We start from the raw sequence: 16,937 nt of genomic DNA, 5'->3' as shown, positions 1-16,937 counted from the left end.
CAAGGCTGAACCTTGGCCAGCTAAATAGAGAGTGCAGTAACTTGACTGGTCAAAATATAGAGCAGAAGTAGAAAGATTCAAATTTTTTCAAGTAAGATGCATGTTTTTTTCTTTTCTTTCTGTAAAAGCAATCACAAAATCTCCTTTCACCCCAGTAAAATGAAATCCTATCTGTAATACTAATACACAGAATAAGAACATCCTGCATATTCTAATAAGAAGTTGCAATCATCTTGGTTTGCCACTATGGGGCAGTATGAGACCCCAAGTCTGTAATATGCTTCACTTATTTTCAGTTGCTATGTTCTAAGTCCTTGCTAATAGCAAATATGTGTTGAAACTATTTCTCATATTATTATTCTGTAGTTGAAATTAACATTATGCCTTTTATAATTAATCTATATATATAAAATCGGAGGTATGTATGTGTGTATGTATGTGTGTGTGTATGTGCCGCGATCACGCAAAAACGGCTTGACCGATTTGAACGAAACTTGGTATGCTGATCCCTCACTACCTGGGGTGATATGTTCTGGGGGTCTCGCGGCCCAACTGCTCACGTGGGCGGAGCTACAAACAGAAAATCAGATTTCACCCATTCATGTCAATGGAAAAAATGTAAAAAGCTGCCATTCTCACAGTAATTCAAAAACGGCTTGACCGATTTGAACGAAACTTGGTATGCAGATCCCTCACTACCTGGGGTGATATGTTCTGGGGGTCTCGCGGCCCACCTGCACACGTGGGCAGAGCTACAAACAGAAAATCAAATTTCACCCATTCATGTCAATGGAAACAATGTAAAAAGCTGCAATTCTCACAGTAATTCAAAAACGGCTTGACCGATTTGAACGAAACTTGGTATGCAGATCCCACACTACCTGGGGTGATATGTTCTGGGAGTCTCGCGGCCCACCTGCACACGTGGGCGGAGCTACAAACAGAAAATCAGATTTCACCCATTCATGTCAATGGAAAAAATGTAAAAAGCTGCCATTCTCACAGTAATTCCAACTATAAAACACTTTCTATGACACTATAACCACTAGGGACATCGTTTCTATTCTACCACGGACACCATACATATAGAGTTTGTATGTTCTAACTGTGTCTGTAATTGTTTCCTTCATGCACCCCAGTTCATAATGTTATTACATTACATGAGTACTCACATATGCTGAACTAGGAACACAGGTTCCATTCTGAACCGGGAAAAAACTGCATGGAGTTTCTTTTCAACCTTTACAGAGGGGAATGAAAACCTGAGTTTCCACATATTGAGTTGTTTAAATCAATACTGAAACTTTTGGATGCCACTTATTCCAACTGATCTTCCTTTTCAGTTTAAGAGATTGCAAATTCCAGTGAGACTTGCATTCTCTATCACAATCAACAAATCACAGGGACAGACTATTATATACTGTGGAGTGGATTTAAGATCCCCCTGTTTTTCCCATGGACAACTCTATGTTGCTTGATCAAGGGTGGGTTCACCCAAGAATTTATATGTTCTTGCTCCTGGTGGTGAAACTAAAAATGTTGTTTATAATCAAGTTTTGTGTTAGTTGTATTGTATTCATTTTGTCAAATATTTCACATTATAATTTGAATATTGTACTTTTTATAAAGCTGTAAAAAAATAATTTCATTCACCACTATAAAGTATCTTTATTTGAATCCATTTACAGTGTTGTTGCTATAATTAAATACCCGTGCAACGCCGGGGCATCAGCTAGTTAAATATAATTATTTAGAAGGGCAGACTAACATGCATTAAGGGAATATCACAATTCACATGTTTGTTTCTATAAAAGTGTATTACATGGGAAAAGTGTGCATTATTTGCCCTCAACACACATTTTGGCAGCACAACACAAACAAAAATAATAATGAAATGCAAATAATGTAAATGTATGCAAAGCATCTCCTTATAAAGCAAATTAAATAACTCAGCATGCATCTGGTAATGGTATAAGTACTTGTATTCTGCGAGTTCCCTTAAACAGGTTCAAAGTGGATAACAAAAAGTTTTAAGAAATATGTCAATTTAGATTGACCAAAAACTCTGCAATAAAAATTGTTTGATCAAATAGGACTTTAAATGTTTATGGAATAACAAATAAGAAGAAACAGATTTCAGTCAAATAGGAAGTGAACACCAGACACAAACTATTTGATATGGAATTGAAGCTGAAAGGGACTTCTTATATCTTTCTCCAGCAAAAGATGAAAAGTAAATCAAATGGGAAGTCCCAGCTCTTGAAGTTAACGGGGAGAGTGGAACGAAAACAGAGAAAATAAATATTCAGGACTAAGACCTGGAAAAACAGTTTATAAACCCAGCATGACACCTTAAAAATCACATGTGCTCTAATTGGCAGCCAATGAAGGTGTAACATGATCAAACCTTTTTTTGTTTAAAAATAATCTTTGCTACAGTATTTTGAATCGTTTGTAATCTAGAAACAAGATTGTTTGAAAGACGACAATATTACAATAGTCTATTTTGGAAAGTATAAGGCCTGGGTTCTCTAAACGGCGCCACTGGGCCCTGTCTTAAAAGCAGCCGCTGATCGCATGTCAATCATGCGATGGTGTCGTTTAGAGAATTGCGACTCTGGCAAAGGTAAGTGCTGGAAATGTAGGCCTGGGTTTTCAAGGCCTTCATTTCCAATGCCTACTTGTGACGTGAATCGTGTCTCCATAGGTGCCCTGCCTAAAGTGGTATTAGGTGCCTTAAAGTGCCTATGGAAGTGCGATTCCGGCGCCTTGAAAATCAGTATAAAATGTCACTTAAACGGCATTATTCACTTAGCTTTTGCACCTACCGGGGCCTAAAAGACTGGCGCTGTTTATAAAATATGGGCCTAAGTGCCTTTAGAAAATATAAGTGCATTTAGCCTCGGAAATTGTGTTATTCTTGGAAGATAATGATGGGTTTGGGCTGGCCTCTTTTTTCTCTCAAAGAATATCACGATGCTAACACGAAGCTTTATGTTCCTTGGGAACTTCTTAAAGGAGCTGTGGAAAAATTATTGATGCAGCCCCACCCCCCGAGCCTTCTCAATCTCAACCATACATCCCCCACCCAGCCCTTGCTTTCCCTCCTAATCCTCTCCATAGCACTCACCGGAGCTTTATCTGGTGTCTATTAACAGCGAGGAGCTAGGGATCAACTGGTGTTATTTTGAAGCCAGACATCCAGTGGGTGACTTGGGATTGTTCCTACTCAACCACTAGACTCCAAGGAATTCTGTTGGGGAGGATTGCTGGATAAGGCTAGATGTTCTTGGTATTGGGGAGTGCCCAGAGGGGTGGGGGAATAGGGTTAATTTTGCACTGTTGAGATGCCCATTTAATGGTCCTTTTATTAATGGTCCGATGCTGCTGAGCAGGAAAGATAATGCCAGCTCACAGCCCTCCCCTCCCTCCTCACATTCACTCATAGCCACATACCCCATCACCCACATACCACCTTTTCACAAATACATGCAACCCCCCCCCTCCACACACACACACTCCTTCACTCACTTTACGCATCCCTACCCTCACCCTCAATACACCTGTAACCTGTACTCTCTGACTCTCACTCGCGATCTGCTTACCTCCACCATACACCGTCACACACAATGAGAATACAGACAAAAACATAAATGCAAAACCACTCAGAGGCGTCAACAGCCCCTGCTATCCTAACAAGGTACATTTTACCATGTGTCTTCCTATCCAGTTGCCCCACAGATGTGCATGACTTTGCTAACAGAGGAAAGAGGAAATGCACCGTTTTTTCATACTTTTCTTCTTGTTTACATTTCTATTATTATGTTTAGGAGTGGTTAGTTCTGTGGGCTGAGAAGCTGGGGAATTGGGCTAAATTTCCACTGCAGCTCCTTGTGACTTTGGGCAAGTCATTTAACCCTCCACTGCCCTAGGTACAAAAGCTTAGCTTGCGAGTCCACTAGGAACATGTGCATCAGGCCCAAAACAGTGTTTTTCAACCGCCGGTCCACGGTGCGATCGATGCGGTGTTATCTTCGAGCCAGCTCCCTCTTCCTAACTGATTCAGTGCACAAAGCCACGGGCACTGGCTCCTATGGGCATCCTGCGCCTGAACCGGAAGCCTTCTCTTTGATGTTGCAATGCCAGAGGGAAGGCTTCCAGATGACGCAAGGGACGTGCAAGGTGCAATTAGTACTATTATGGGGGCAGGGTCTGGGGTGGAGATTGGGTAGAGATGGGCGGGGTCTGGCCCACGACTTAGCCCATTGTTCTTCAACCACCGGTCCACGGACCAATGCCGGTCCACAGAACAATTCTTTTATTTCTGCCGGTCCATAGGTGTAAAAAGGTTGAAAAACACTGCACTAGGACACAGAAACTGCCTGCTTGTAATAAATGTAAATCACTTTGGTTGCACCACAGAAAGATGGTATATCAGATCCATGATGATATGCTTTAATTACAACACACATGGAAGTGTTTGATTTGCAATATGCTTGGAGCATTTGTTGAGCGATGAGGCATGCAAGAATAATAACATTCTTATATTTTTTTTCCATCTTAACTAGGCTGGATGGTACAGACTCTGTCATAGAGCATCCTGGAGCTGTGTGTGTCTTAATGAGACTTCTTCGGAGTGTGTATAGCAAAAAAGAGCCACAGGTATCCATTTTTCATTTTTACTCTGAGATAGTTCTTATTTTTAGCCCTCTGTTTCATCTATTGTTGCTCTACATGTTAGCATTTGGTGACTGAACAAATTAATATTGATTTATTTATTCAATTTTCTATACCGTTCTCCCAGGAGAGCTCAGAACGGTTTACATGAATTTATTCAGGTACTCAAGCATTTTTCCCTCTCTGTCCCGGTGGGCTCACAATCTAGCTAACGTACCTGGGGCAATGGGGGGATTAAGTGACTTGCCCAGGGTCACAAGGAGCAGCGTGGATTTGAACCCAATCCAGGATGCTGAAGTGTAGAAGCACAGCTTGAGTTAAATTGGTAAATAATTAGCATATATAGTAACCATAACAAATGCCCAGCTGGTTCTGTGGTATCTGACAAAGTAGGTAGCATTATCTGATACTGGTTCTTAAAAGCTCATGTATCAATAAATTGGTTACTCTATAAGGTGCCACCTACTCTGCCCTGTTGATGTTGTTAAATGCCATTGACTTGTGTTCGAGTCCTAGCGATTGATGATCTTTTATTATCAAGTTTTTGTGGCAGAATGGATTGCAGGGCCTTTTGTCGCAGAAGAAGATTGCAGGGCCTTTCTTCTGTGTGGTATAAATTTGATGTTGTCATCTAGCTGCCCCCTATTCCTGGAATAAATTACCCGAGTTTGTCCATCAAGCCCCTTCCCTTCTCTTATTTAAAAGCAGACTGAAAACCCACCTTTTTGATAGAGCTTTCAATCCTCCAGCCCAGCCCGCTGATTACCATTCCGCTTAACTGTATCCATGACATCCTGTTTGTCTGTCATGCCTGTTTAGATTGTAAGCTCTCGAGCAGGGACTGTTTTCTTACTCTTTGTGACTGAACAGCGCTGCGTGCGTCTGATAGCACTATAGAAATAATTCAAAGTAGTAGTAATAGTGTGAAGAGTTTCAGTCTTTGGGAAACAGAGCTGAGATTGTGATGTCATAATGCCTCATTCCACCAATAAGAGTCAACCTCATCAGTGATCTAATCTAATCTAATTTACTATTTGTGTGTCGCATTAACCTAAACAGGCTCTAGGTGACTGTCTTGCCTGTTTAGATTGTAAGCTCTTTCGAGCGGCCCTTAGGTCAAAGACCAGTGCTCTAAATGAGTTCAGCCTCACATGCGTACGTTCCAGTTTAGCAGGAACTTGTCCAACTTTGTCTTGAATCCCTAGAGGGTGTTTTCCCCTATAACAGACTCCGGAAGAGCGTTCCAGTTGTCTACCACTCTCTGGGTGAAGAGGAACTTCCTTACGTTTGTACGGAATCTATCCCCTTTCAGCTTTAGGAAGTTTCCTCTCTTTCTCCCTACCTTGGAGAGGGTGAACAATCTGTCTTTATCTACTAAGTCTATTCCTTTCAGTATCTTGAATGTTTTGATCATGTCCCCTCTCAGTCTCTTTTCAAGAGAAAAGAGGCCCAGTTTCTCCAATCTCTCACTGTACGACAACTCCTCCAGCCCTTTAACCATTTGAGTCTCTCTTCTCTGGACCCTTTTGAATAGTAGCGATTAATCAAATACTTAAGAAACTTGGAAACTTAGTACCATGTCCTTCTTCATGTACAACGACCAATACTGGACGCAGTACTCCAGGTGAGGGCGCACCATGGCCCGGTACAGCAGCATGATAACCTTCTCCGATCTGTTTGTGATCCCCTTCTTTATCATTTCTAGCATTCTATTTGCCCTTATCGCCACCACCGCGCATTGTGTGGACGGCTTCATTGACTTGTCAATCAGAACTCCCAAGTCTCTTTCCTGGGAGGTCTCAAAGTACCACCCCGGGCATCCTTTATTTGTGCATGACATTTTTGTTACCGACATGCCCAGTCCCTCCTGATGGACACCCCCCACCCCGAAAGTTCACTGGCAGGAGGGATGCCCAGTCCCTCCTACCGGAACCCCCAACCCCCCAAAGGTAGCCCACCTTGACCCCTGAAGCCCACCACACCGGACCCCCCAACCCCACCCGGACCCCCCTAACCTCTTTTAGATGGCTAGCCAGACGGGTCCTTCCTGCATCTGTCCAGCAGGCCTGCCTTGACTGGAATGGTGGGCCTGCCCCTTCCTGGTGCATCTTGGGATGCATTGGAGAGGGGCCTAAGGCCCTGATTAGCCCTCCTGTAGGAGGGGCCTTAGGCACCTGGGCCAACCGGAATCATAGGCCCATCTCCCTGTGTGTTCTGGGATGCGCTGGGAGTGGCTTAAGATTCTGATTGGCCAGATCCCTTAGGCCCCTCCAGTTGAGTTGTACATCATTAGTCTTTTTGCGACGGCACATTGCAGTGGTGAATCTCGACGTTGCTTATACTTTGCTGCTACTCTACAATTTTTTTGTGACTTTTTTTGTTATCCCTTTTTTTACCATGGACCCCTGACGAAGGTTTGTCCGAAACACGGACCGTGTCGAGTCCCTTGATTGGTAAAAGGGTTTGCATATAATTATTTTGTCACAATAAATTTTGCCTACGTCTTGTACAGATCTGCAGTTTTGTTATGTTTGCTCTCGGTTGGTTTTTTACTGCAGTTTAGGTTGGGACCTTTTTTTCTCCTTGTTTTGTACATCATTAGTCTGACCTCTCCGCTGATATCTATCCACCTTGGGACATCCTGCTGACAGTGAAGCTACAACAGCATAGCTTTCTCTGCTGAAATCTATCCAGCTTGGGACACCCTGCTGGTAGTGAAACTACCAACAGCATAGCTTTCAGCTTCTCAGATGTGTGCAAGCCCCCGTGGCACGACAAGCCCATGTACCCTGACTGGAGACCTTAGCATTTACTGTAGTGTGCACTGTTAGCGTGTCCTAAATCAGCGCATCTCAGTAAAATGACCCTTAAACACAATATTCGGAGTAGCGCAGAGCATTTAGCGTGCCGGCTAGCGCTTAAAAATCTTTTGTGTGGTTGCACGGTTCTGTAAAAGAGGAGGGGGAGGGGTAAGTGCTGAATGTCGGCACTTAACTAGCCAAGTGCTGACTGTGCTCCCAGAATGCCCCCAAAGTAGCCGGTTTTGGAATTGGGCATTAATTATTCGGGTCTTTATCTGCTCTCATTTACTTTGTTCTTTTTTTTAGTGACACTAGCCAGTTAAGTGCCACTGCATATGACTGGTTAGCCCCGAACAAGCAATTTACCTGACCAGGAGCCATTTCTGGTTAAATTGCTTTGGATATCGACCCTAGAATGTTTTAATCAAGTTCATTTCTTGACAGCTGAGTAGTTTTACAGGATATTTGCAGTGTGGCGGTGTCGGCTTCAGAAGAATTGTCAGTATCTGAATGATCTTGGAAAACAAAACTCTTCTGCTTACCTTAAAGATAGTCTTTTTAGAACACAGTTGAGGTGCATTCAAGTTGTTAGGGACAGTTTGCACTTGAATTACCTCTTTTTCTGGTAACTTTTGTAGTATTAATCTTGCTTGAAAAATAAAAATGAAAGCAAAAGCAGGCCAAGTACAATACAGGTAAAATTTCCACATCAGTGACTGAAGTAAAGAGAATGTGTCATGACCTGGTACCATTTTGAGTATTTGTTGCATAAAACCTGTCAACTGTTACTGTTTTGATTACAGTAATTAGCTTCCAGCTCACAGGGATGGCAATTAATTGAATATGAGAGAGTGAGAGATGTCATTCAGGTTCTTGTAAGAAAATGTTGCTTTTTAGTGTTGCTGTGTAAATCGCAGAAATTATTCGATAGATGGCAGTGTTATTAAAAATATAAAGCATGATGGAAAATAAATGTCATGTTTCTGCAGTGTGCTTTAACACGATAATAGAATTCTTTTATATTAGGGAAATACATAGCAAAGAAGCGTGTTTCATTTGGGGCTTTTTGTCATATTTTCATAGACTTTTTCATTTATTCCCCCTTTAAGACAGGGAGGAAGCCTCTGCTTGCCCTGGATCGGTAGCATGGAAGTTGCTACTCTTTGGGTTTTGGCCAAGTACTAGGGACCTGGATTGGCTACCGTGAGCACAGGCTACTGGACTTGATGGACCATTGGTCTGAACCAATAATGTTGTGTTAGTAACATAATTATTATTGTTTTTGAATTTTAAACATCCGTGTACATATTAATTCATAAATGTGCTTTAAATCTATTTTGTGTGCTTATTTTTAAAGTGTCCAAATGAACCAAATGTGAGCTAATGAATGCACATCCCTTTTTTATGTATGTTAACTATTGTGCATTCCTTACAAACACAAGTGAGGAAGTCCTCAGCCCAGCCAAGAAGAGACTGATGTAGAGCCATGAAACTTACAAGTTATTTCACACGCTTCTTGACACTTTTTGTTTCATTTCATTTTAACTTTACTTTCTAGCTGTACATCGCAGAGGTCATCAGCAATAAATAGTAACAAGGAATGAGAACACTTTCAGTTGCTGAGCTAGGCAACACGAGCTCTTATCTCCTCTGAGCAATTGAGAGTTCAGTAGGATAATCCCATGGGCGCTGGGATTTTGCTTCAGGAACTATATAAGGCCCCTTCTTCCAGATGCTGGTTTGGGCTCTGACAAACTCTGCAGTATTTGGATTGGTAGATGGAACAGCACAGATTGAGACACAGGTTCTCTCTCTTCTCCTTCTAGTAATAGCCCAAAGATAATGAGGTGGCTCCCCTATTTCTAGCGGCAGGTCAGAGGTCTCTATGTGACACTTCTAAATCCTGTAAAAAGAAACAGCTTAAATGTGTTGACTGGGTTAGTACAATACCAAAACATTTGATGGATAGCATTCTGCCATATGAACCACAGCGCATGTTGCACTCGGATACTCACGATGACCTACATATTAGAGAATGACATGGTGACAAAATTCATCACCATTCCCGTCCCCGCGGATAACCGCGGGAAATAATCCCATGTCATTTTTTTGTGTCTATTTCAGTCTCAGTCCTTCTACATCAGCATTCTTCAAAGCAAAACTTGAGGGTCAGTGGTTGAGGCCATTCATACTCTGATTCTTCCCTCTCTCCTTAAAGAATGACATGAAGATGGTTTACCGCAGTTATCTGCGGGGACGGGAATGGTGATGAATTTTGTCACCATGTCATTTTCTACTACATATTCCGAGAGTGAAACGGCTGCGGCTAGAGCTAGCATGTTTTTGTGTGTGGGTCCTCGGGAGTGGATATTTATGACAGCAAACAAGTTTGAGTAGTTTTAAGAAAATGTTGAAGAAATACCTCTTCTATACGATGAAATATGGGACTTGATTTATAGTTTTTTGATGCGAGGCACTGTTAGTCTCTTTGTAATTTTAGGAGGCTTTACATTATCACTATAATGGTTTTTCCATGTTTGATTTGTTGTATTGTATGTGATTGTGTTTGTGTATGTACTCTATTGTGACCCGCCTTGGGAAAAGGCGGGGTATAAATAAATAAATACAAATAGAAAACACTGCTGTAAATATATCTTCTTTGTCTAAAAGGCTAGGGATATCTTGCTGGAGAGCTCTCCCTGTTATATGGGTCAGGGCTTGGGAGGCTGAAGACAACATATAAAATGCAAAGCTAGGAGCTTCCTTATATATTTTTCTAACTTTCCCTCCACGACTAAAATTTTCCCTAGCTTTCTAATTCTCACCAATTATCTTACAGCTCACATAAGTATACCTTTCTTCATGGCAACCAGCAACTTCTCTTTTATAGTTTTCATTGGAGAAACATGGTGGAACTTTTTATGCACAAATTCTATGGAAAAATCCACATTTTGCTACATAAGAAAAGGTGAGTAAGGAGAAGACAAAAAGATAAGAGAGCGTGAAGAAGGAGAGAGAACTAGGTAGGAAAGAGAAGAGAAAATATTGGAGAAAGTGTTAAAAAAAAAACCCAAGAGGGCATAATTTGAGGTTACAGGGAGGAAGACTTAGGCGCAATGTTAGGAAATTCTTCTTCACGGAGAGGGTGGTAGATGCCTGGAATGCCCTCCCAAGGGAGGTGGTGGATAGGAAAATGGTGATGGAATTCAAAAAAGCGTGAGATAAAAATAGAGGATCTCAAATTAGAAAACAAAGGATGTAAATTAAAGAACTAAGGCCAGTATTGGACAGAATATTCAGTTATTCGCGATTCAGTTATTCGCGATTTTAAAACAAAAAAAAACATTTTAATTTTTTCGGTTACGCCTACGATGGGAGTTCAAGGCAGCCATTTCCTATGAGTGATCTGCACGGGGCTGTCTTGAAAACCCGCTATATATCCAGGTAAGGCTTAAGGGGGGAGAGGGTCTTACAGGGCTTAAAATAGCCGTGGGGAAGCGGGGGTTAGGGGCAGAACCAGCCCTAATATTATTTGCTGTTTTTTAAATATTTGCGGGCCGGCTCTGCCCCTAACCCCCGTGGATACGGAGGGAGCAGTGTATACCACTTCAATAGCCTTCAGGCTTACAGTTTCATAAACATTTAGGTACAGTTAGATATATGTCTGTTTTTGGAAGGCTCCCAATTTAAAGAAGAGAAAAGAAAAAGACAGCTGAAGTGGGAATTGAACCTGGGTCCCACTGCACTGATCCTCGGACCTGCTGTGTGCTTTGTTAGAATGCAGTCATAGAGCCTGATATTACTTTCACATTTTGGGGAGAGGGAAGGGGACAGCAACCACTAGATAACATATGAGGGGACATGTCTTAATACCTCCAATGGTTAGCTGCTTAGTCAGAGTATCTTTTTGTACCTTGGATGTGACTGAAACAGGTCAAAATAAAAACACCCTCCTATTTAGACCTGGACATTTCATCCCATTTGATTATTGTTGTTAGTAAGAACATAAGAATTGTCGCTGCTGAGCCAGACCAGTGGTCCATCGTGCCCAGCAGTCCATTCATGTGGTGGCCCCTAGGTCAAAGACTAGTGCTCTAAATGAGCCCAGCCTCACTAGCGTACTTTCCAGTTGAGCAGGAACTTGTCCAACTTTGTCTTGAATCCCTGGAGGGTGTTTTCCCCTACGACAGACTCTGGAAGAGCGTTCCAGTTTTCTACCACTCTCTGGGTGAAGAAGAACTTCCTTACGTTCGTACGGAATCTATCCCCTTTCAACTTTGGAGAGTGCCCTCTCGTTCTCCTTAATAGATAAAGACAGGTGAACAACCTGTCTTTATCTACTAAGTCTATTCTCTTCAGTATCTTGAATGTTTCAATCATGCCTCCTCTCAATCTCCTCTTTTCGAGAGAGAAGAGGCCCATTTTCTCTAATTCCTTGCTGTCCTAATTCTGGGCCTTCTCTAATCCCTCCCAAAACACTCATTTCCATGATACATCTCTTTGCTATTTGGACAACCTGCAGTATAGGTTGTCTGAATTCTGCCATTCCAAAATTGTAATTATACACTGTTGGCAGTTGGATGGTTTTTTCCCCCCCATTTTGAGACATCCATGCGCTTTGAAAATGAGCCCCCTAGTAACATAGTAGTTGGTGGTAGATAAAGACCTGTATGGCCCATCCAGCATCCTCTTACTAGTACACAGATACAGTAAAATTTAGTCTCGAAGGTATCAAAATTTGCTTTACAATTTAGAATGATTTTCACTTTTGCAACCTGTTGATACTTAATGCTGATTTAGCAAAATTAAGTTTTAGAGCTGGAAGTCTGTTGATCTCCTTCAAGGACTCAGTCAGTTCTTTATTATGCAAAACATTGAACTTAACATAATAAAATCATCCAATACATCCTTATAAAAGCATTAGTAGATTTCAATAAGTGCAGTGCTTCTGAACTTAAAACCAATGAAATTCTCCCTGTCAACCACTTTGGAATGCATTGGTCTTGGTGACCCTGGGAGTAGCACTGTAGCCTGCTGGAGTAAACACTGAGCATGTTACAAATTATTGATGGCATAAATACTCTTAAGACAGATGTAGAATCCATGATCATATGACAACCATTTCCTTTGGAAATGACCAAAATAACTATTAAGCTCTGAAGAGCGATTGAGAGCATAGATTTGTGGTTGTCTATTAAAGCTAGCTCAATACACAATTAAACAAAATTAGTAAGTCAGATGCTAAACAAAAGAAATGCAAAAGCCATAAAAATGGCTTTTTTCTCTAAGTGATATTGATATAATAGCACTTGTATCAGCCCCATTGCCCCTCTGTAGCTCTGCTGGAAGCACCATTCCCCAAATGAGCAAAGTTCTTAAGTGGAAAAGTCAAATATTTCCACGTTCCCTCTAAACTCATTAATATTAGAAGCAAATGCAAAAATTGATAGGAAGCCTGTTGTGACACACCGTACTCAGCCATAGTTTATTACAGCCAGTATCTATTTACCCAAAGAATGTTGGGGGCTGTGTTTAAGTATTTTTGTAGCAACTTTGACTAAATGAATACCTGATAGTTTACAAGCCCGGCTGTTTTTAAAACGTAATTCATGTAAATGTTTATAGATAAAAACCTATGACTAGACCTCTTGAGCAGGCGGTTGTTTTTCAGCTAGTGCGCGCTAATCCGGTGCATGCGCTAAAAATGCTAGCGCATCTTGAGCAGGTGGTAGTTTTTCAGCTAGCGTGCGATTAAAACGCTAGCGCACCTTCGTAAAAGGAGCCCTATATAACATATTTTACACTGGCTACCTTCTATTTTCCTGCTTTGTTTCCAGCATTCCCCCATCACTATTGTAGCCAGTGACTTAGCAAGGGTAGGAGGTGCTCGGGGCAGTGACGCCTCCTGCCACACGAGCACCTTCCCTCCCCTGGTACCTCTTTAACTCTTTGCCGGCATGAGCAGGATCTCCAACCGGCTGCTCGTGCCTTTGAAGAGTTAGAGGTACCAGGGGGAGGGAAGGCGCTCACGTGGTGGAGAACAGGGAAGGAGTGGGGGTGGAGAGAAGGAGAGTTGCCAGTGCCCCCTGCCCCCTTACTATGCCACTTATTGTAGCCTCTTTATGCAACCTCCCATCACTGCCAGCTAAATACCATTAAGCCAGCTATCCTTCATTATTCAACAAGTGATCGACGGCTATTTCTTGCTGAATATTTCAGTCAGCAGATTGACCGTTGACTAGCTATGCTGCATGACCTAGCCAGTCACCACCAATATTCACTATCTGACTGGCTAAGTCTAGCGACTAGATAGATCTGCCCAAAAAGCAGGCCTATCTTTGGCCACTGTGCCTCAGCTGGTCAAGACTTCGGTGGTTGTTAACCCAGAAATTCAATGTTGGTGGCCAGATATGGCCCTGGCATTGAATGTACGAGTTCACCGCTGACCGCTGGAGATAGCCATGGTCCTCTCAAACTCTCTGCCTTTGCCACCTCACTATCTTGTCTGCCTATTTTGGTGAACAAGTGACTGTATTATTTTGTGTATGGATGGATATATCTCTGACCACCTGTTGGTCTCATAATGCATATCTCTAAACATATCAGTGTGTGTGAGCTGACGTTGTGCAGCAAACCTGATTGCTGGTGGAGGATCACATAGGATATTGGTTATAGAACAAAGGAGTTAACATACAGACTTCAATACAGATATCCACTAAATAAATATCGTTATCAGGACTAACCAGAGCAGGTTCCTAACACGGAGAAAAGACCTCAGTGTTTCCCGGGAGTCAACCCTGGAAACTACAATGACAAGTATTGAGTTGTCATAGGAAACACATCCTTGGTCAAAGAAAAACTCAGTGAATATTCTATCAATATCATTGCATCAAGGTAAATTGTTCAAAATCTCTTTAAGTAAAACATATAAGGAACCCGCACTTATCTTAAAAGTGTCCTCTGATACGGAAAAGATCACCACAGCTCAGTTGAATATACTCTCCGGGTGCAGTTTTCAATTTAACATAGTTTAGAAAGTCATCTCACCTGGAGAGTGTATTCAGCTGAGCTGTGATGATATTTTCCGTATCAGAGGACACTTTTAAGATTCTTAAAATTTTTCTTTAAATGTCAATGGCTTAAATCACCCTTTTAAACGGAAAAAAAAACACTTAATTTTTTGAAAAAACAGAATGCAGATATATGCTTTATACAAGAGACACATCTGTCTGATATAGAGTCGAAAAAGCTGGAAGAAGGTTGGGTAAAGCATTGTTTTTATGCTTCGGCTGTGGGGTAAAAAGCAGGAGAGGCTATTCTGGTTCACAAAAAATGTATGGCGGTAATACATTAAAGGATATAGACCCCACAGGTAGGTCCTCCTTTTACTAAGCTTTTAGCGCCGGGAGCCACACTGAATGCTCTGCGCTACTCCTGATGCTCATAGAATTCCTATGAGCGTCGGGAGCAGTGTGGGGCATTCAGTGTGGCTCCCGGCCCTAAAAACCACTAGCGCGGTTTAGTAAAAGGAGGCAGCGCTGAACTGTTGCTGAAATTTCAGTGGCATTTCATCCTGACGCATCCTGGGCTCTTAGCAGGACAGAGCGCGAGAGTGATAATCTTCACCACATCCTGGCCACCACCTGTTTCGGTTACTCCGGGCCGGTGGTGGTGAACGAGAGTTTGTTCCTGGTCTAGGCAGAGGCCTAACTAGCAGCGGGTAGGTACGTTTAAAAAAAATGTAGTCAAAAAACCAGTGACTGAAAAAAGGAGAAAAGCCCCATTGCAATCTGAAGGCATGGGGAAGAGGGTCAGTCTCCGAATCGGCCAGGACGATTTTTTAAAAATATGAATCGATTTGAATCGATTTACTCGAAGTGAATCCATGAATCGATTCAAATCATGACTCGGGCAGCACTGCTGTGTACAGCAGTGCTCAGAAGGGTGTTACTCTCAGACCAGACTTCGGGCTAAGCACAAATGTTTGAACGTCTGTGATCTCAGAGTCTTAATCATTGCTCTGGATTATAGTGTTCCCCCATGAATTTGCGGTTCATGAATTGCGAACTTGCTCATTTGCGGTCTGCTCCGACCGCCTCTTCCTATAGTAAAGTCGGGCTACACCAATCAGGAGCTGCGTGTCAAAGCAGCTCCTGATTGGTGTAGCCCGACTTTACTACAGGAAGAGGTGGTTGGAACAGACCATGAGTGATTTTCTTCATCTGCCAGCGTTCTAGCTGCCCTCTCCTGCCTTTCCAGCTAGCCTCTCTTGCCTCCCCTGTTTCAAAATTCGCAGGGGTTCCTGGAACGGAACCCCCTGCAAATTTTATGGGAGTACTGTACAGTTTTTAATTTCATGTTGATAGACATTTCTTAACATATCAAAACAGGTTGTGAAAGTTTTAAACAGCACACTTATCTGAGATTTTTTCCTCTGGGCTCTAACGCGGTTCGCGAACTGCTGCCTCAGAAAGCCCGTATCGCAAAAAGTGGCTGTCCACGTTCAAAGGTCTGGCTTCGATTGATTAGTTTGAAGCTCTGGGCATGATGTGATCTGCTCGATTTATGAGTGTGAGTTTCTGCCTCCGTTCCTCACGTTTTTTCCCAGGTTATCCGTTGAGTTCAATGCTTTGTTACTTTGGAACAGTGAGGTAAAAAGAGGGTTTTGGGTGATACCAGTGGGACAGGGCTAAGTCCCTGGAAGGAATTCATGGAAATCAGAGCTCTCTGTTCCATGTTTCAGCCTCTGATATGTTCCCAGACTTTGTTCAGATTTCGGATTTGATTGAGGGAAGCATACTAGGCCTTTAGGCTTCAGTTCCCAGTGTCTGAGGCTTTCCTGTGTGTAGCAGGGAGGGCCCCGGTTTCTATCTAGACTGATGATCAGTTCTATAATTATGCTTATTTTGTTGCTATGTTCCCTAGGCATGGGCTTCAAGGATAGTATTGTGGTGATTATTATATTATTTGATTGATAGACTCTTCCTTATCCTGCTCTTACAACAACATGAGAAACAACCCAATTCTAGCAATTATGATCTTAAAAAAATATATCCATATAGAGTGACTAGTGCTTTAATCCAGCTAGCAAGCCAAATGATTTGAGTTGCAAATGTAGCTTCTAGGACATAGAAACATAGAAACATAGAAAGATGACGGCAGAAAAGGGCTACAGCCCATCAAGTCTGCCCACTCTTCTGACCCACCCCATCAAGTCTGAGTGCTAATGACCCAGATCCTTAGCTCGACCCCCATAGGGATCCCACGTGGATGTCCCATTTATTCTTAAAGTCTAGCACGCTGGTGGCCTTGACCACCTGCACCGGAAGTTTGTTCCAGTGATCTACAACCCTTTCTGTGAAGAAATACTTCCTGGTGTCACCATTAAATTTCCCTCCTCTGAGTTTGAGCGGGTGCCCCCTTGTGATCGAGGGTCCCCTGGGGAAGAATATATCGCTT

General features: G+C 42.3%; 1 protein-coding gene across 4 annotated transcripts in view; it reads left to right on the top strand.

The window, feature by feature from the left end:
* WDFY4 (WDFY family member 4) overlaps positions 1–16,937 on the top strand; it is a 613,830-nt gene that overhangs the window by 162,597 nt on the left and 434,296 nt on the right. For all 4 annotated transcript variants that reach the window (XM_033941175.1, XM_033941176.1, XM_033941173.1 and 1 more), the window contains exon 13: positions 4,569–4,662. In XM_033941175.1, the coding sequence (XP_033797066.1) occupies positions 4,569–4,662 (94 nt within the window). The remainder of the gene's footprint in view (positions 1–4,568; positions 4,663–16,937) is intronic.

Source organism: Geotrypetes seraphini, chromosome 4, assembly GCF_902459505.1.
Source record: "Geotrypetes seraphini chromosome 4, aGeoSer1.1, whole genome shotgun sequence".
NCBI classification, from domain to species: Eukaryota; Metazoa; Chordata; class Amphibia; order Gymnophiona; family Dermophiidae; genus Geotrypetes; species Geotrypetes seraphini.
The sequence above is the reverse complement of the archived record's forward strand: the minus strand, read 5'-3'. Positions and strand labels throughout refer to the sequence as shown.